The 16,998-nt window shown below is 50.3% G+C and overlaps 4 protein-coding genes across 4 annotated transcripts; 2 read left to right on the top strand and 2 right to left on the bottom strand.

The window, feature by feature from the left end:
* Nucleotides 1-4,298: 4,298 nt before the first annotated feature.
* CCOS01_03602 (major facilitator superfamily transporter) lies at nucleotides 4,299-6,125 on the top strand (the record flags this gene model as incomplete). The annotated part of the gene is made up of 4 exons (XM_060451788.1): nucleotides 4,299-4,442; nucleotides 4,569-4,625; nucleotides 4,734-5,034; nucleotides 5,110-6,125. The coding sequence occupies 4 exons, from the start codon at nucleotides 4,299-4,301 to the stop codon at nucleotides 6,123-6,125; spliced, it is 1,518 nt and encodes a 505-aa protein (XP_060318053.1).
* Nucleotides 6,126-6,512: 387 nt separating this feature from the next.
* On the bottom strand, nucleotides 6,513-8,941 carry CCOS01_03603 (uncharacterized protein; the record flags this gene model as incomplete). Its single annotated transcript, XM_060451789.1, has 6 exons — nucleotides 6,513-7,073; nucleotides 7,145-7,313; nucleotides 7,399-7,936; nucleotides 8,018-8,087; nucleotides 8,144-8,852; nucleotides 8,907-8,941. The coding sequence occupies 6 exons, from the start codon at nucleotides 8,939-8,941 to the stop codon at nucleotides 6,513-6,515; spliced, it is 2,082 nt and encodes a 693-aa protein (XP_060318054.1).
* A 3,750-nt stretch (nucleotides 8,942-12,691) lies between these two features.
* On the bottom strand, nucleotides 12,692-13,580 carry CCOS01_03604 (uncharacterized protein; the record flags this gene model as incomplete). Its single annotated transcript, XM_060451790.1, has 2 exons — nucleotides 12,692-12,861; nucleotides 12,935-13,580. 2 exons carry the CDS (start codon nucleotides 13,578-13,580, stop codon nucleotides 12,692-12,694), a joined length of 816 nt encoding a protein of 271 aa, XP_060318055.1.
* A 909-nt stretch (nucleotides 13,581-14,489) lies between these two features.
* On the top strand, nucleotides 14,490-16,971 carry CCOS01_03605 (uncharacterized protein; the record flags this gene model as incomplete). Its single annotated transcript, XM_060451791.1, has 6 exons — nucleotides 14,490-14,515; nucleotides 14,593-15,247; nucleotides 15,312-15,384; nucleotides 15,438-15,876; nucleotides 15,942-16,110; nucleotides 16,183-16,971. The coding sequence occupies 6 exons, from the start codon at nucleotides 14,490-14,492 to the stop codon at nucleotides 16,969-16,971; spliced, it is 2,151 nt and encodes a 716-aa protein (XP_060318056.1).
* Nucleotides 16,972-16,998: the final 27 nt, after the last annotated feature.

The raw sequence follows: 16,998 nt of genomic DNA on the forward strand, positions 1-16,998 counted from the left end.
GCCGCTCGGTCTGTGTCACCTACTCGAACACAGAGTTTGGATGGGATGAAATCGAGGTAGATGTAGGGAGAGAGACAGGAGGAGAATATACACATTCTCACACGAAGTGGGTGAGAAGCGCAAGATGGTTCGACCGACAATTGGCCAATGCCGCCAGGCTTCACACTCACTGAGTCTCACAGATTCACTCTCAATCTCACTCTCACTCTCGCTCTCAATCTCACCCTTTACCACTCATCTTACTCTCACCCTTACTTTTCCGTATCCGCATTAACGATATCGAATCGCGGATGTCCCTCGGCAGTGGCTGTTTAGCAAATAGCAATCTACGCCGGTTGCGACCGAGACATGTGACGGTTCAAGTCTGACTACCTTGTGACCCTCTTTTTCAGATGCCAGTTGAACGTTATGAGCGCAAGTTGTCACAGCCTCTTCACTTCCATTCGACCGCGATATTGGGAGTCGTTTGTAGAGGTTGCCCGCCAGGTCGCAAGCCACTAAGGCGGGAACGGCGCTGGAGACGATCTTGTTCGAGAACCAAGTGCAAGGGATCGCGGAACCAGACCGGGACGTTGTGAAACCACGGCATTGTCCTGCCTTGACGGCACTGCTGTTTGTAGTGATTCTCTCGAGTTGAGGCAGTGTTGCCACATCATACCCGGTCAACGGACTACGAACCTTCTAGCTCACCTCTCAAAAGCGGCCGTTCAAATAGGGTTTCGCCTCGTCGAGAATGGTTTGGGACTATGATTGGGCCATTCCGTACTCGGATGGGCGTTCGTCGCGTGGTCTCGCAGATGGCTTATGCGGTTGAGAGATGTGCCATCGGATAAAACCCATACTCAGCGAATGTTATTGGGACCGGACTGCCTGTTGCCAAGAGCACCGAGGACGTCGATAATGGGACCTGTTCTCTGGCTTGGCTTGCGGAAGCCTTTGTGGTCCATCCAACATCGCGTATTTCGTCGAAGCCTTTCCTGGAACTTGCACATTGCTGACCACCAATCTAAGGCTCTCCCGGAACAACTTGCGGGTGCTCGGTGGTGCTCTGATTTCAGTCCGGGATGGGCTGATGTTGACCAGGAAATCCGGGGAAGAGGAGCCCTGACACATTGCGATCTAGATTCTTTCTTCCCCGCCAAGTAAGAAGACCAACGAAAAAGCGCGCGTTGTTCCATTTGGGAGCCACCATTAGGCTGCCCAGTGCCAGCTAACCCCAAGTTGCCCCAGGCTGGCGGCGCCGCCAGTTCGAGAGCCACAGTTCGTGTCAAAGTCGGTCTCAATGGCGGCAAAGCTTATCTCCTCTACCGCTTTCCCAGTCGTCTTTCGTGCAGTGCCCTGGACGGCGGCTGTTCCCAGGACATGGGCGGGGAAACGGGCGCATCAGTCGCCAAGATCACGCCGGTCTCCTCCTTTGTTACGAGCTTTCGGTAAGAGAAGAGACTTGTGGCTTGCACAATTCATGAAGGTGGCCTATCTAGCGAAAATCGCTCCCTTCCATTGGTTTCCGTCGGTATGGGGAGCTCGTGTTGCTCGACTCTCATCGACAAGCTCACTGCTCACAAGACCGTCTAGCTAGCTTGGGCGCCCGCCAAGCTCCAACCAACGTCCACGGTGTGCTGCCCGGTCTCGGCTTCACTGGAGAATGAGAATGGCGGGAAGAAGCCCGCTGGCCCGCCATCATCCATGTCGCTGATGAAAATGAATACATACAGGCTGTGCTGGGCACTATCCACCCCAATGGAACGAGACTTGATCGCACATGACAGCGCGACAGAAGTCAAAAGCACGCGATGCCCCATTGGCCTCTTCTCTAGCACGATCTTGGCAGACCAGGAAACAGGTCTTCCCCAAGAGCCTGAAGGATCACAGATGTCGGCAAGAATTCCCCTAGTTTGGCAAAGAGCCGTAGCTTGATTAGCTCGCCTCCACTGCCGGGCCCCTCCCAAGACTTTCCAAGACCTCGACTGAAATGGAGTCGTAAAGTAATCGGAGCGCTCTCGTCAAACTCCACGACTCCCTCTCCGTGCGGGGAAAATTGCCTAGAAACAGGATTGCGGGGGATGAAGAGAGAAAGAGGGGCGCGGCATGGGGTGTTCGTGAGAAGGCTGGTTCCCTGTCTCTGGCCAACTATCTCGCTCAATGTCCGAACTTTTTCTGTTTCTTATGCTTATTTCGTCCGGGGGCCTCCACGAATGTCGGTGGTTGAGTGGAGAGACTTGTGAGGGGAAGAGGGGGTCGCGATGATGACAAAAGGATAATGGCGGCACTGTAGGAGAGAGATGATGTCGAGGGAAAAGTCCATCGAAAATCGTTCATGTTCTCACCCCTGTCTTCATGTTGCCCACCATGACCTCCAACAGGTTCCCCATCCCTTTCCCCGTATCCTCCCCCGCGCCGCGATGGCCATCAGGACAAGAAGAAGCTTGTAAGAAACTTGGGGGAGGACGGCTCGAACTTAGTGCAGCACCCGTCCTGAAGGGCTCGCATACTTCGGATACAGGGAAGCTAACGGGAAGAATCGAACATTCTATGCATTCAGCTCGACCTTCTCGTCAATCTAGCGTTTCCTTTTGGTGTTCGTGAGCCGTCCAGCACTCCTTAGCCTGCAGGGAACATCCTCTCCGTGAGTAGTGTAGCACAAACAAATCCCTCGGGTCACATACTGGGACGTGCAGGTAATGTGCTGCCAGCGAGGAGCAATATCCTTAGGGCACACTGTCCGTCGTCTTTGCGTCTGGTGCCAGCATAAGCGCAGGCGTCTCGGGCTGGGCAGAAAAAGAAGTCGAGGGCTGCGCTCGACGAGTCATTGATGTTGCTCAAACGGCCTGGACATCGTCGACTCCAGTTGCCTCTTTCTCTACCACCTCCCATCGTCGTATTGGCTACGGGCCATTCACCTGTCTGGCTTATTCTTGCTCTTCTCCGCCTTTCTCCTCCGTCTTCCTCCCATTGCGAGACCCCCATCATCAATCCTGCCCACAGCCTGCCTTCCAGACTAGCCCCAGACTCGCAAGTCTGCGGGCCAATCGCTAACAGCAAACCGCTCCGGGGTTGGCTCATGAGAAGTGCCAAGAGCTCTGGGCATGCATTGGCGGGGGCAAGGCATCGGTCGTACGGACGAGGAAGTTGGATACCTTTCCCTAGTGTAAATGCGACTCGTAGTGTCGAGACGTCGGAGATACAAGCAGCAAGCAAAGCGCTCAACCTGAGCTCTCTGAGCTAGAGCCAGCCACTCCTAACTCAAAGCCCCCTGCCATTCTCTTCGTCTCGAAATGCAAGCCAGCTGCGCGGAAGACCACGACCAGCAACCTGCATACTGCATGGCTACGTAGTACGTACCGAAGCCCAAGGCAATAAACCCTGCAAACCCTGCCCGCAGTTACGGATGAGGCACTCCCTGAGTCTACATTCCCCCTACTCCCAGGCTCCCAGACCTCAATCTAGCCTTAGTCCATGTCGTAGGCGGCGCGGCGGCGAAGCTATAACTAGCAGACAGGGTTTCCGGTACCGAATTTGAAGTACTCCCGTTGCCCTCCCGTCGGAAGCCCCCACGGTGAAGGTTGTTTACACAGTACTTCGGAAGAGAGGGGCGGGCCATCCAACGAAACCATTCAGATGGGAAGCCAATTTCGTCCTTCCCATTGGGGTATGCGATGTATACTGCGTAGAGTGTGAGTGTGAGTGTGAGTGGATCGGGGGTAGCACTCGGCGGCCACGGAGGGTCCCGGGCATGGCAGGACTGTCGTTGAATAAGAGAGGGAGAGGAAACGGCCGCCTACATCCCATGTTGTCGTCGAATTTATAAGAAGCAGCGCTCAAGGTTTCAACCCACGTTGGCTTCGGATCTACCCCTCAAGCTCATCCAGGTTGTTTTGGGACACATCTTCTCTCTCTGTGTTTCTCTCTCCCACTTAACCTCTCCGTCTCCTTTCAACGCCTCCCATTTGCCGCGTTCCACCACATCTCGAGTCTTGCTCAACCTCTCCCCTCATCCGCTCTCATCCTGAGCTTCGGTTACTGGTGAATACACCTGAGTGACCCGACCATTTAAGCGAGCCACGTACCAGATTTCATGCGCCTGCCTTTCTGACGGATCCTACCTCTCTTGATTGAGAGTTTTCTTTTTTTCTACCATCGAAAGGCAAGAGGGAAGCAAACTTTTCTGCGGGATCCCACACACAAACCTCGGAAAAGCGACACACCTGGTTCCAACGCGCTCGTGCGCATACGCAAATCTCATTCGCACATCGAACACCTTTCCCACTACCCACAACCGTCGTCCCAATACCGTAGCCATGGATCGCCACGGGAAGAAAGATCACGAGCTCGCCGAGAGCTCGGATGAGAAGCCCATCGACTCTCAGCTCGAGCAGGCGCAGATGCTTGCTGATCTGCCCGATCCCGACGCCGGAAAGTCTGCAGAGGAGCGTGCCGCCATTGTACGTGTGCTCCCTCACCCGGCTTATGAGTGATGAGGTCGTGAAGCCCTCACTCACTCCTCCACGCTTCATTAAGACGACAGAAGAAATAAGTCCACTCATGCTAACTCATCTTTTCCTTTCTAGGACAAGAAGCTCATGTGGAAGGTCGACCTTTGGCTGGTCCCCTGGCTATCCCTCCTTGTAAGACATGATTTTCCCTCTCACTCACTTCTCCTAGAATCTCAGCGCATGAGCTGCTGCGCGCGCATAATACGATTGACGATATACTAATTTCATATTTCTTCGTAGTACCTCCTCTCCTTTCTCGACCGAACCAATATTGGCAATGCGCGTCTCGCCGGCATGGAGGATGACCTCAAGATGAGCGGCACCGACTACAACATGTCGCTCACCATCTTCTTCATCAGCTACGCCGTCTTCGAGCCCGCCACCAATGCACTGCTCAAGCGCCTCACACCCCGCATCTTCTTCACTGGAATCATCATCGTCTGGGGCATGATCATGACGCTCATGGGTCTGTGCACCAACTTTTCCGGTCTCCTTGCGGCCCGCTGGTTCCTCGGTATCGCTGAGGCTGGTCTCTTCCCTGGTAAGCTCGCTATTTCATCATGATCTCACAGGAACCTATGGTTGTGAAATTTCAGAGGCTGATATGAGACACTAGGTGTCAACTACTACCTCTCCTGTTGGTACAAGGGATCCGAAATCGGTGTTCGCTCTGCCGTCTTCTTCTCCGCCGCCGCTCTGGCCGGTTCCTTTGGCGGTCTCCTCGCCGCAGCCATCGCCAAGATGGACGGCATCGGCGGCAAGCCCGGCTGGGCCTGGATCTTCATCATTGAGGGTCTGGCCACCGTCTTTGTCGGAATTTTCTGCTGGTGGATGGTGTTCGACTGGCCCGAGGGCGCCCGATTCCTGACTCCCGACGAGCGTATCCGCGTCCAGCGCCGCCTCATCGCCGACAAGCAGGGCCGCACCGCCGAGGACTTTGACAAGCGCCACATCTACGCTGCCATGACGGATTGGAAGACGTACGGCTACATGGTCATCTACATGGGCTGCCTCGTGCCCCTCTATGCCTTCTCCCTCTTCCTGCCTACTATTCTCCGTGGCATGGGTCACCAAGGCACCAAGGCCCAGCTGCTTTCCGTTCCGCCTTACGCCGTTGCTGCCGCTCTCACCGTCACTGTTGGTATCATTGCCGACAAGACCCGCTGGCGTGGATACTGCAACGTCGCGACTGTCACTATTGGTATTGTCGGATTCGTCATGCTCATCTCCACGACCAACCCCAAGGTCCAGTACGCCGGAACCTTCCTCGGCGCCGCTGGTATCTACCCGACCATCTCAAACACCCTCTCCTGGGTCATCAACAATACCGAGGGTTCTCTCAAGCGCGCTTTCGTCCTGGGCATGGTCGTTGGATGGGGTAACCTCAACGGTGTTGTCTCCTCCAACATTTACATCAAGGCCGAGTCCCCTCGTTACCTCACTGGCCACGGTGTTGTCTTGGGCTACCAGATTCTTTTCCTCCTTGGTGGGTCCATCTTCATGCACTTCGCGCTTAGAGTAGCCAATAGTCGCCGCAGAGCCGGCAAGATGGATGCCCAGTGGGCTGGTATGACTGATGAGCAGAGGTGGGTCGCTGGAGACAAGCGACCTGACTTCATGTACACGCTCTAGGTGCTATGTAGTGCTTTGATTTGCTATTACAGCTATAGAAATTGGATCAGGAGGTATGAACTCTACGTTCAAAGATTGAGTTACAAGTGTCTCTAGAGCGCCTTTTTGTAGATTCTTTGTCTTTATGGAGTCAATGATACCATCCTTGTATTAGATACTATCGTTTCACTTCTTCATTTGCACGTGCTTTCAATGACTGTATGTATGTACAGCCTGTGTCTCAAAGTAGTCTGTTACGAAACTACATTATTGCATATTACCTTATACTATTAAACAATGAATTCGGACCCTACGCTCTTGCTTGGTATAATGAATCACGTAATTTTGTATTCTACAATCTAGAAGAAATACGTCACGTTCCGCTTACTTTTCATACCTCTCAAAACCCTAAGCCTCACTGTCCGAGCTGAACTCAACAAGTTTGGCACCTGTTGTCTCGTAATTGGGCGGTTCCCTAGTTTTCTCCGCCCATATGGCATCCGTCCGACGCTGGACCTCGTCGAACCAGGTTTTCTCAGTTTCCGCCGTACAAGCAACAAAAATTCCGTCTGGGGTCAAGCCTAAACCAAGGTGCAAGTTATCGAGTTTCCGATCAGGTCTTACTAAGAATGTCGATGTCGATCGGCTGAAAAATACATCGAGCTTGATTTTGTCGTATGTCGTCCACAACTCACGGCCTCTGTCAACCATAAGTCTCTCAAGGACTAGATGCTCATGCTCAGAACTCTGATTCTCTGGGACTGAAAGCCGGAACTGCCATTGCCCTTGACTTGGCATGAAAAGGTCCAGAAAGTCATAGGTATGCGCGCCACAGTCGAGATAGCGTAGAGATTGTGTATCAGTCTGGGACATTGACTGGTGCAGGCCGAAAGGATCGCAGACTATCCTGAACCTGTTGGTGCCGTCAGTTTGGAATGTGTGGTACCGCGATTCCTTCATTCCTTTTCTCTGACAGCCTGATGTCAATAAATCAACACGCGGCAAAGTTGTCTATGCTCTTGGACATTTGCCTAACTCACGTTATTTGCCAGGATCATAGCAGCAAAATCGTCCCATTCTTCATCCCCGCCACCACCTCGGCCTCTTTGCACTTGTATTCCAAAAGCAGCGCCATTCTTGATGTAATTTTGGATTGTCTGGTGTGCTTTAGCCGTCGCCAGCCCCGCTCCTTTGGCAGTGTTAAATGATCTGTTTGCGTCTAAGTATTAGTGCATCCGGCCTCCTCTCATTACTGTTCTTGTCAAGATAGATATCGAGATGGAAGCATGCTTACTCATTTGGGGTTTCCGGGTTCTGATCCAGATAGACTATAGGCGGAGATACTGTGTTTTGGAAAACCGTTTCGACGAACTTGAACAAATAGTACTTGACTCTTTGATTCTTGGCGCCGCCTCCAGATACTACAATCCGGCCACGGATGTCTTTTTGCGATGATGCAAGTTCAGCTTCAAGATTCCTGATGCCGCGTTCGGCTTCAAGCAATGGTTGAAGAAAGGCTTTCTTGAACATTTTGGTCAGATCATGGATCGGAATATTGACGTGGAAGCGCTTGGAAGTTGAAAAATACTTCGCCGGCTTCGCGATAGTAAGATCAATGTCCTCGAACTGCGACTTGAATTCATTCGGCGACTCTTCCTTGAACGGATTGTTGTTCCCAAGAGCTATGAGGCGCGTACGGAATTCTCTGAGGAACTCATTGCGAAGCAAATACGAGAATTCTTGGCTGCTGACTTTACCGTTGTCCGATGTGGTGTGGTTGGTGCAAAAGTCACCAACGGATGCCTCCCACATGCCTCCGCCGCCAACTGTTGCTATTGTAAACAGAGAGGTTAGCACACAGATCACCAATTATTTCATCCTTAAGGCACTCTCAGTTCGCTCGCTAGGCTTACCGATGGGATCACCGGCTCTGAAAAGGGCCGTTTTGCCTCCGGCTCGTCTTACGTAGTAAAGGCAGCCATTCTTTGCGCGTCAGAATATGCGGTTAAATGTGCTGGAACAGAATGAAGAGAACGTACCATGCTGTGGCCTCCGAAGTCGAGAAAAAGCACATATTGGCTGGCGTCCGTACCAAGTCTCCTGTCTGCGATGTGTTCGCTGGAAGAAATGAAATGGGCCATTGCCTCCGCTTCTGTATGTAAATGGAGATGGTCGTAGATCTGATCGAGATCGAACGATCGACTAGTAAGCAGTCTTGGGCTACTTCCTAACTTTTCCCTAATCAGAGCCTTGTACTTTTCGTATTCTGTGACACTCCAGTGAGCAGGAGCTGAGAGGCCAAAATCTACAATCCTAAGAGGTCTTTCCATCTTGCGGCATTCTTCATCTAAGCGAAGGAAGACAGCGTCGAGGATTAACCCCAAACCTTTCTTTCCGATGGTTTCGAAATCAGAGTGTTTGTCCTTGATTCTCAGTGCTTCCACCCGCAGGGAATTCTCGTCGTTGATTGTGTTCCGGCCTGTGTCGAGAAAACCATCACCTAGAAAGAATTTTGCCGAAACCTGTGTGGCTGAAGGGCTTAGTTCATCGCCAGTGTAGACTTCTCCAGTCCCTGAAATATTGATGTACCCGTTGAAAGCGCCCTTTTCATATCGAGTACCATCTTGGGTTTGCAAACTCCTTTGGTTAAACAACTCTTCCGGCTTTGGAACAATCGCCTCACCGTCCGAGGGCAAGAAGCAAATGACCAAGCGAACAGATGTACTCCCCCAGTCCAAGCCAACAACACTACGGTTATTAACCAATCTAGTTTTCTGAATGACAGCGAAAGTGTTAGCTTACATGTCTGTACAGCGGCGCATCAGAGCGCCGGACATCGCATGACTCTTGAGAATTGGCCTCGAGCACATAACAGTATGAAGTCTTATCCCGAAGCAGAAGGTAAACAAAGTTATAAGCTGAGTGGCTCCCGTGAAAAAGTACAGAGCGACTCGAATCAACATAAGGGGTATTGGGGTTAAATAGTAAGCACTTTGGATCCCAGGTATATTTCTTGTCTCTAATCCGTTGACCGCAACCAACCTATACACATATTGCCCAGACTCAAACTAGCAAGGGACCAAGCTTTCATGTCGCCAAAAAACCTCTCGAAGAATTTGTTGGCGGGATCCACAGAATCTTGAGCTTTCCTGCCACGCAGATGAATGCTTGGATACGTGGACACTCGGGGTTGAATGATCCAGAGCATTAAGTGCTGGAAGAACCCCCACATCCAAGACAAGGCCTCTGGTATATCACCGGGCATGGATCATGCACCAGGGTACAGGAAGTACATGTGCCAAATGTCATCAATACTTAATCCCCCATGAGTCTCAGCAGCTAGTTAAGCTTGGTAAATATTGACCATGGGTAGTACCCATCAATGGGATCTTTGCCAAGAATGAACGCTTGTTTGTTTCTTGACGAAGGCCTCGCTGACATGTCCCGGAGACCTCGAGAAAGTCCGACGTGACCTCAAAAGCGAAATTGGCTATTACGTTCACGCCACTTACTATCATCAGGGGCAGACCAATGGTAGATCACTTACGAGTGACCAGCTGTGCCGCGGGAAGAGGAAGCCGACTGGTTCAGCTGAATCAATACGGCTGTTTCGCAATAGGTGACCTTTTCTGACTTTTGGCACCGCGCGATTTACGGCAATCTCAACAATACACATACAATCGAGACTCTTTCAGAAAAGACCGCCCTCGCAGACGAGCATTCGTCATCGAGTAATGAAACTTCAAAAGCTCCAAGTTCTCAAAACATCCATGTGTTGTCTGCTTCCTTTGCACCAGCTCACCTGTGCTGAAGCTAAAGTAAGAAAGTGCCTCCCTCCCCCCCCCCCCCCCCCCCCCCCCCCCCCCCCCCCCCCCCCCCCCCCCCCCCCCCCCCCCCCTCCCTCCCCCCCACTCCTCTCCTCTCACCTCCCCCCCTACAATAACCAACACAATCCACATCACCCCCCCCCCCCCCCCCTTCATCTCCCAGGCCGTGTCCACAGTGCGTTTTAATTCCACCAACCTAGTCATAAAGATATCTGTCACGACAAAAGCTTTAGAAAGCAAGCCGAACTGGGGCTTCGCTCATGGCTTGGGTATTGGCAGGCGGTGCTGCATTCTTATTTGTCCGAATTCGGCATCTGGCTGTAAATTTGCTTTTTCGGCTGACCCATTCATATGCCGGTCAAGCTGCTCAACATTGAAGCTATATGGTACTGCCTTTAGGGATGATGCGGAAATTATTTGTGCGTTCGTAAGCCGACCCTTGTGGCCACAGATTCTCGCTCCAATGCCCACAAGCTAAATACAAGGATAGGCTAACACTTGGGGACGTACTCAGGCAGCAGCAAAGTCCGCACGTCAAAGTGTAGTGGATAAAACGAGAAGGTATCGATGAAAACTGGGTGCATTTTTTTTAATGTAGCCTCAGCCCTGAACCACGTTTCGTATCAAAGCCAGGAGCTTATATCTGTCTATTCATACAAGTGTGCGTTATGATGAAATCATAGGACTGTAAGAAGTAGGTATTAATACACGTAAATCTCTCGATTGGTACTTCTGTGGCTACGAAGCTATCAATAAAGAGCTTTCGCCTCGCTATGCAACCTTTCTACGCGATACCTACCTCACAAATGGAAGCACGGATGCTACCTGGTCTCGATGATCTGCCCCCTGGAGATAGAGGAATTGAGAGAATGAGCCATATGCAAGGTTCTCTCAAATTCCCAACTTTCAATAGTTCTGATTAAATCGGCCGATCTTATCCTATTTGAGCACTTGATGTACCGCAATCTTGGGTAAATTGAAAGCACATATATCCCAAGTATACATGTCAAAAGCTCATGTTAATATCCTTCCCTGGCCACGTTATTCTTGACAAATTCCTTGTTGTCCAAATTTCGTGCTATCTCGCATGGGGATTTGCATGTTGATCTAGACGTAGGCCCAACCTAGAACTCTTTCCATTCAGAGGCAGAGTACTTACATGGTCGCATTGGACGAAAAAAGAACAGAAAGGGGGGGGGGGTGTGGTTCAGGAGTTCACGAACCCTTAGTGCAACTTCAACTTAGGCATGTGATAGGAAAATTTTGTGCCAGGGTTAGCGGAGAGGCGATTCTTGCGTGACCAATCTAAGGAGTAATTCAGGTGCGAGCGATGGCCTCACTCCATAGTTTGTGCACTGCCCGTGTATTACTCCGTATAATCCGAGTCAATTCGCGGGCCCGAAGATAAGTTTGAAGACTCACGATTTTGTTTCACATCTAAATCAAAGAATGTGTCCGGATATGTCCCGACTTATCACTGACCCTACTTCCTACATGCATGTCTACCAGGTACTGTACCTCAGTATATAACGAATGTAAAGTGCGTCGGCCCAACAGCAACGATCTGCCATGTTACATTTGAGAGTTCATGTCAATGATAATAGTGTTCTGCTTCTAGCTTCGCGTGGGGTAAATTAAGGGCGACAAAAAGAAGCGGACAGATAGGCTGAGTTAAAAGAATGCCATGTCTTGAGCTTATGTGCGTATACACGCCACGAAATCACTCCAGGCATCCTGTTTTCAGCACCATGCATGCCGACTAAAATATTTACTGCATTCGGAGTCTCAAAGTAAGCGTAATTTCACATGGGCGTAGTGAATGGGGCGTACATTATCTCTTCTCCAATGACTTCTTGTCCGAAGATCGAATTGACAAGGACATAAAACAGCGCATTTGCGATGTTCATCCTTCAGCGGACGCACCAGAAACCCCTTGATACATATATGGCGCTATCTAACTTAGCTTGGTGACGTAAGGAGCGCTCTCGAGGTTATCCTACAATGTACGCATAATTCAAGATATATAATATGTCAACGGGACATGCAAGTGGTTTGAAGTCACTACTACCGTCTACCTCATGCATTCTGCTTTCATCCCCTTATCATTTTGTCAACATAGTTGCATGCAGTGTAAAAGGTGAGTCTCATTCATCCCTACTTCGTTTCAATACGTTTTATGTGGATCTGGAACTCGGCATGGTAGCGTGGATGCGATAGGGCTTCCCGTTTTGGGGCAAGCCTGGCACACCGGGTAAGATGCAATAAACTTCCGCTGGTTTGAAATGGCTAGAACCTGTTACGGCTTCGACAATCCTCAGGGAAGCCACGGCATTTCCGTTCACACTAAGCTCCTTGTCGAATGGAAACGAACCCCATTGGCGCAAAGGCTGTATTAACAAGTGGGTCACATACAGTTCGTCAAATTACAGAGTACTTAAGTAGAGAGAAGAAGGAGAAAGGAAACTACCTGTAAAGGGGAAGTATCGATGTTTGTGCATCTCGCGATGTCTAGGTAGTACCCTGCCTACATGGGCCACGCTCAGCCCGAAAATTTGGTGTCCAATTCTCAAAATTGGTCAAGTATCCATCACTACCTTAACTTGGAGTTGCCCGGAAGGCGGGAGAGATCAAAAACAAAAGCAACGCAATTTCATTCTAAGGTTCTGTGACTGATTCCTAATGATCAATCGTGCCATGAGGCACGCATTCATCCATAGTTCATTACAGTCCAAGCCATTAAAGCCAGCCATAAAGACACCCTCAGTCAGAGTCTGTGTCCAAGTCTTCCATGGAGTCTGGACTCGCCCCGTTGTCAGCTTTCCGAGAACATTTTGTCAACCGGTGATTGCCTGCTTTTATGTTCTTGTTGTGCTTTGCTACCCACCGAGCGCTGATAGGCTGGTCTCGAGCTTTGAGTCTGTGCGGCACAACTTTGAGAGAAATAAACAGGTCAGCCACTCACTCACTGTATAATGAAGAGAAATAGGACAGACATTGGCTCACCTTGCATCCCATGTCTCCTGATAATGGTAGTTTCTTCGACAGCCGAGATCTCACACTGCTTGAAGTGTGCTATCGCATCTCCGCTAGCGATCGGATCTCGAGAGAAGTTGCGACTCTGGCAATCCTGCTTTGGACAAAGCAGAATCCAATGTGCCTTTGAACCATCGAGCGTATAGGAGAAGACAAAACTGTCCAAGTAAGCTCTTTCTACCGCATTCACGGTCACAAATCGAGGACCCTCAACCGTTTTCCGCCGAATGACAGTGCGATTCGAATGAGGCGGCCGGCGCATGGAAATGAGGTCCCGTGGCATCGTGAAAGGAGTCGGCTTCGTCCCCGCGTATTGGAAGGCAGAGCAGGACATTCCAGCGATGTTGTCGTAGAAGAAGTTGTTGATGTGACACGGGAATTGTGCTTTGATCCTGGCAACAACTTCTGGTCTCTCTTCCGGCCGGTACTTGGGAGGAAGACCCGCAAGAAGGCTCTGCTGGCAATGGCTCCTAAAAATCTCATATGACTCTAGAACACGTTTAACCTCAGTAGTGATCTGCTGGTGGAGGTCATCTTCAAGCTGTTTAATGTATAGACGAATTGCTGTTGCCGATTCCTCGGAGAGACTGCTTGTCGAATCTTCTGAAAGGCTCATAGTGCACTTCTCCTGAGCTGGTGACTGCAGATAAGAAGGGGCAAAGCTGATGCGCTGCAGGGCGGAAGGGGCGACCTTTTTCAATCCATTGCTGAATTTGAAGGAACACGGCCAGCTTGAGACAGAGTTCCTGATTCCTTTACATCCATACCATGAAATCAAAGGTATCCGCCTAAATGCACACTATGTCAGAAGCGATATACTTTAGTACGGTCCCTCTTTCACTCATACTCGAAAAGCTTCCTCGAGCTTAATTGTCTAGCGCCCGCACCGCAGCAGTGATTGTGCCAAGAATGGGCACAGCCTATTGCAGATCTTGTATCATTGCTCACCGATAGACAATCCTTGAGGCTTCATATGTAGGGAAAAGGGGGCGGGCGGTGACAGCGCAAGCTTTCCCTGCTTAGTTCATGATTGTGTTGCAAAATCCGGTAAGTTGATGTCTACACCACCCCCATTGTAGTTATTGCCTACATGGACCCACATCATGGATCATTTTCAGACAACGGGCATTGTACATACAATTACACACCGGTGTATTCCTGGGTTTTCTATGTGACTGCAGCTGCTAGTGGGCTAGATTTCCTTCGACTGACATCCAACGTCTCCCCCCAAAATAATGTAATGTTATGAGAACTACATGCATTAGGCACCGCGTTAGTCTAGGGCGGTCTCTGTGCTTCAATGGGGTTACCTATCGTACCCGGTATCTTTCAAGTACATCAATCCGGGGCGGAGACGAATCAATATCAGGGTTAAACTTCGGGAGATGCAACGACTACGGAGTATTAAAACGTTGATCATTCGTCCTCATTTTCCCCCTGGCATTCTTATTCACATGACAGCAGAAGGCGCCCCTTGCACTTTTTTTTGTTTCTGCGTTTATTAACATCTTGCCAACATTTAGACATGATTGAGCACGAACGACAGACTGCGTAAGTGTTCTGTGCTAAAAGTTGGAAAGTCTCACCTTTATCATTAAACATGGACTGACCTCAGCTTACGCGCCCAGTATCTTGGCACTGGACTGGGGAAGCAGCGCCATTCGTGGCAGTATTCTAACCCGAGACACTCGTCAGAAGTATCTCATTTTCACTGAAGATGCTTTGCCTGGGCATGATCAACGCTATCAAAAAGGCGCTTTCAGTTCGGCAATCTATCTCGATGGCATTGGAAGGGTCTATACGGGCGAAGACATCGACCAGGATAGGGAACCGATGCCGTCAAAGCCCTTCTTCTCCACATCTCCAAAGACCGGAGATGATGCTACTGATGCCTTGTTTCAGGGCTCGCAAGCGGAAGAAACTTGGTACCTTGTCAAACAGGGCATGAATGATATCACTAGAACAGTGATTGAGCGAGTTGAGAGCTTTTGCAATGGCAACAACGACTCTGACTCGCGCACCTACTTCTACATCAAAGAGATCGGGCTGTCATACCCTGCTCATTGGAGACTAGGAGAACGAACCGAGTATGAGAATCTTTTGAGAAAGAACATCCCCCCCAATTCGACTTGGATCAAACCGAATTTCGAAGTCAGCTTTCACGTTGAAAGTCTTGCATCGGCCCATAAATTGTTCGCGACTGAACGGCTCGTCGATGAGATCTTTGTGTCACCACAGATCCCAGTTCTTGTCGTCTTTTTGGACTTCGGGGGTCACACGATGGTAAGTGATCTATCACATCTCCAATGTCCGGAAACAAGTTCACAAGGCGAACGACCATCTTTAGAACGGGTGCATGTTCAGTGCACAGAAGAGCACCGACGGTAAACTCAGCTACCACCGAATGGGTCAAACATTTTGTATGTCCTGTTGCCTAGCTTGTTTCTCGACATATCTGACACGTATTCCGAAGCGACCTTTGGCGGTACTCAATGGTGGGAGCAGGAGGTTAATAAGTTCATGAAGTCGTACGTGGAGAAGACTACTAAGCGCGCTTTACCACCTCGACTACGATCAGAACTTCTCGAATCATTCCAGCGAAAAATCGTGAATTTCAAAGGATGCGATGTCGAGCCGATGTACTTCACCTGTCCGAACCCTGACGACGAGCAACAAATTTGCAGCGTGAACATTTCGCTAAATGAATCCAAGACCTGTTTTTTGAGGGCCATGGGAGCGCCTCTGAATCTTGCTGAAAGGAAGATCGCTGAAGCAGTGTCTCTCAGCGCCCATGTCAAAGTTGTTCTGTCAGGGGGCAGTGGGAAGAACTCTGCTGTCCAAGCTCGGCTCAACTTGGCCTGCCGGCGGTACGGATTATCGGAGCCATCCACGATGTACACACCAAAGGACGAGTGAGTAACATATCAATAGCTCGAAGCAGAACTGCGAGGACAGCATTGCTGACATTCAAGGGCAGTTCATGGAACATTTGCCGAGGGGCAGCACTTGCGACAGCGAACACCATGTCTGTACGAGAGTCAATTGCAAAGGGCGCCGCGTTTGGATTCCAACGGGGAAGTCTACCCAAAGGGCCGAAGGAATCTGGGGGCTTGTGGGAAGAAGAGATTGAGGTTTCATTGGACCTAGTAAGTTGTCTCGATCTGCTTTGCGTTGCTTGTCATCTATTCTTTGTGTATACTGACATGACCCATGAGCAGACTGGACCGAGTCCCTGGAAAAGGTGGTTCAGTGGTAAATCTAGAGTCAGGATTATTTGCGACCCTTTTCTACAGGTTCCTGACAGGAAGAAGTATCTCCGTCTTGCATCCTGTTGCGATGTCATCGAACTTCCCCAGCCTCACAAGGGGTATTGGCTATTCGAGCTCGAGTTTGAAGGCGTAGGTGATGAACGATCCCTTGTCATTCAAAGACATTACATGGGTCATGGCGGAAAAAGAATCATCCGAAGCATGCCTACTTTGAGTTTACCATTGTACTACGACTCGTCCTACTGCTGCTGTCTCATTGACACGGAGGTAGACGACGAAGGCTTCGGTCTCTTGGTAACGAAAGAGGGGGATATTGTGGCCTGCCCAGAGAGGCCTGCACAAAACCATCTTGAGCGCGTGGAGCCACCTGATTCTGAGGAGATTGACAATCCTCGGAAGCGCAAGCGAGTAGTACTACCAAAACACAGTGCAGCTAGTGCCAAGCTGCAAGGCGTCGGTTCCAAACCATCCGGTCATCTTCCGGAGCTCAAGCCAGCCGACCGCTTGCCAAACCCCAGAATAGTGTCAGATGCTACTCATTTCAAGAGGTCTGCAGTTGGGCTTCGCACTGTTAGTCAAGTCCGTGGAATGGAAGAGGTGTCAAGCAGCGGAAGCGATGATTCTATCATAGCGGTGGCGCATGATACTGGCTTCGTCCAGCATGCTTTTTCTTCTGGGAGACGTGCGATGAAACAGGCTATTTGGAGCGACACCTCTAATTCGGACTCTGAGGCTTAAAGCTGGCAATTTGACTCGAGTTGACGA

This window comes from Colletotrichum costaricense, assembly GCF_030867565.1.
Source record: "Colletotrichum costaricense strain IMI 309622 chromosome Unknown Scaffold_3.1, whole genome shotgun sequence".
In the NCBI taxonomy this organism is placed as follows: Eukaryota; Fungi; Ascomycota; class Sordariomycetes; order Glomerellales; family Glomerellaceae; genus Colletotrichum; species Colletotrichum costaricense.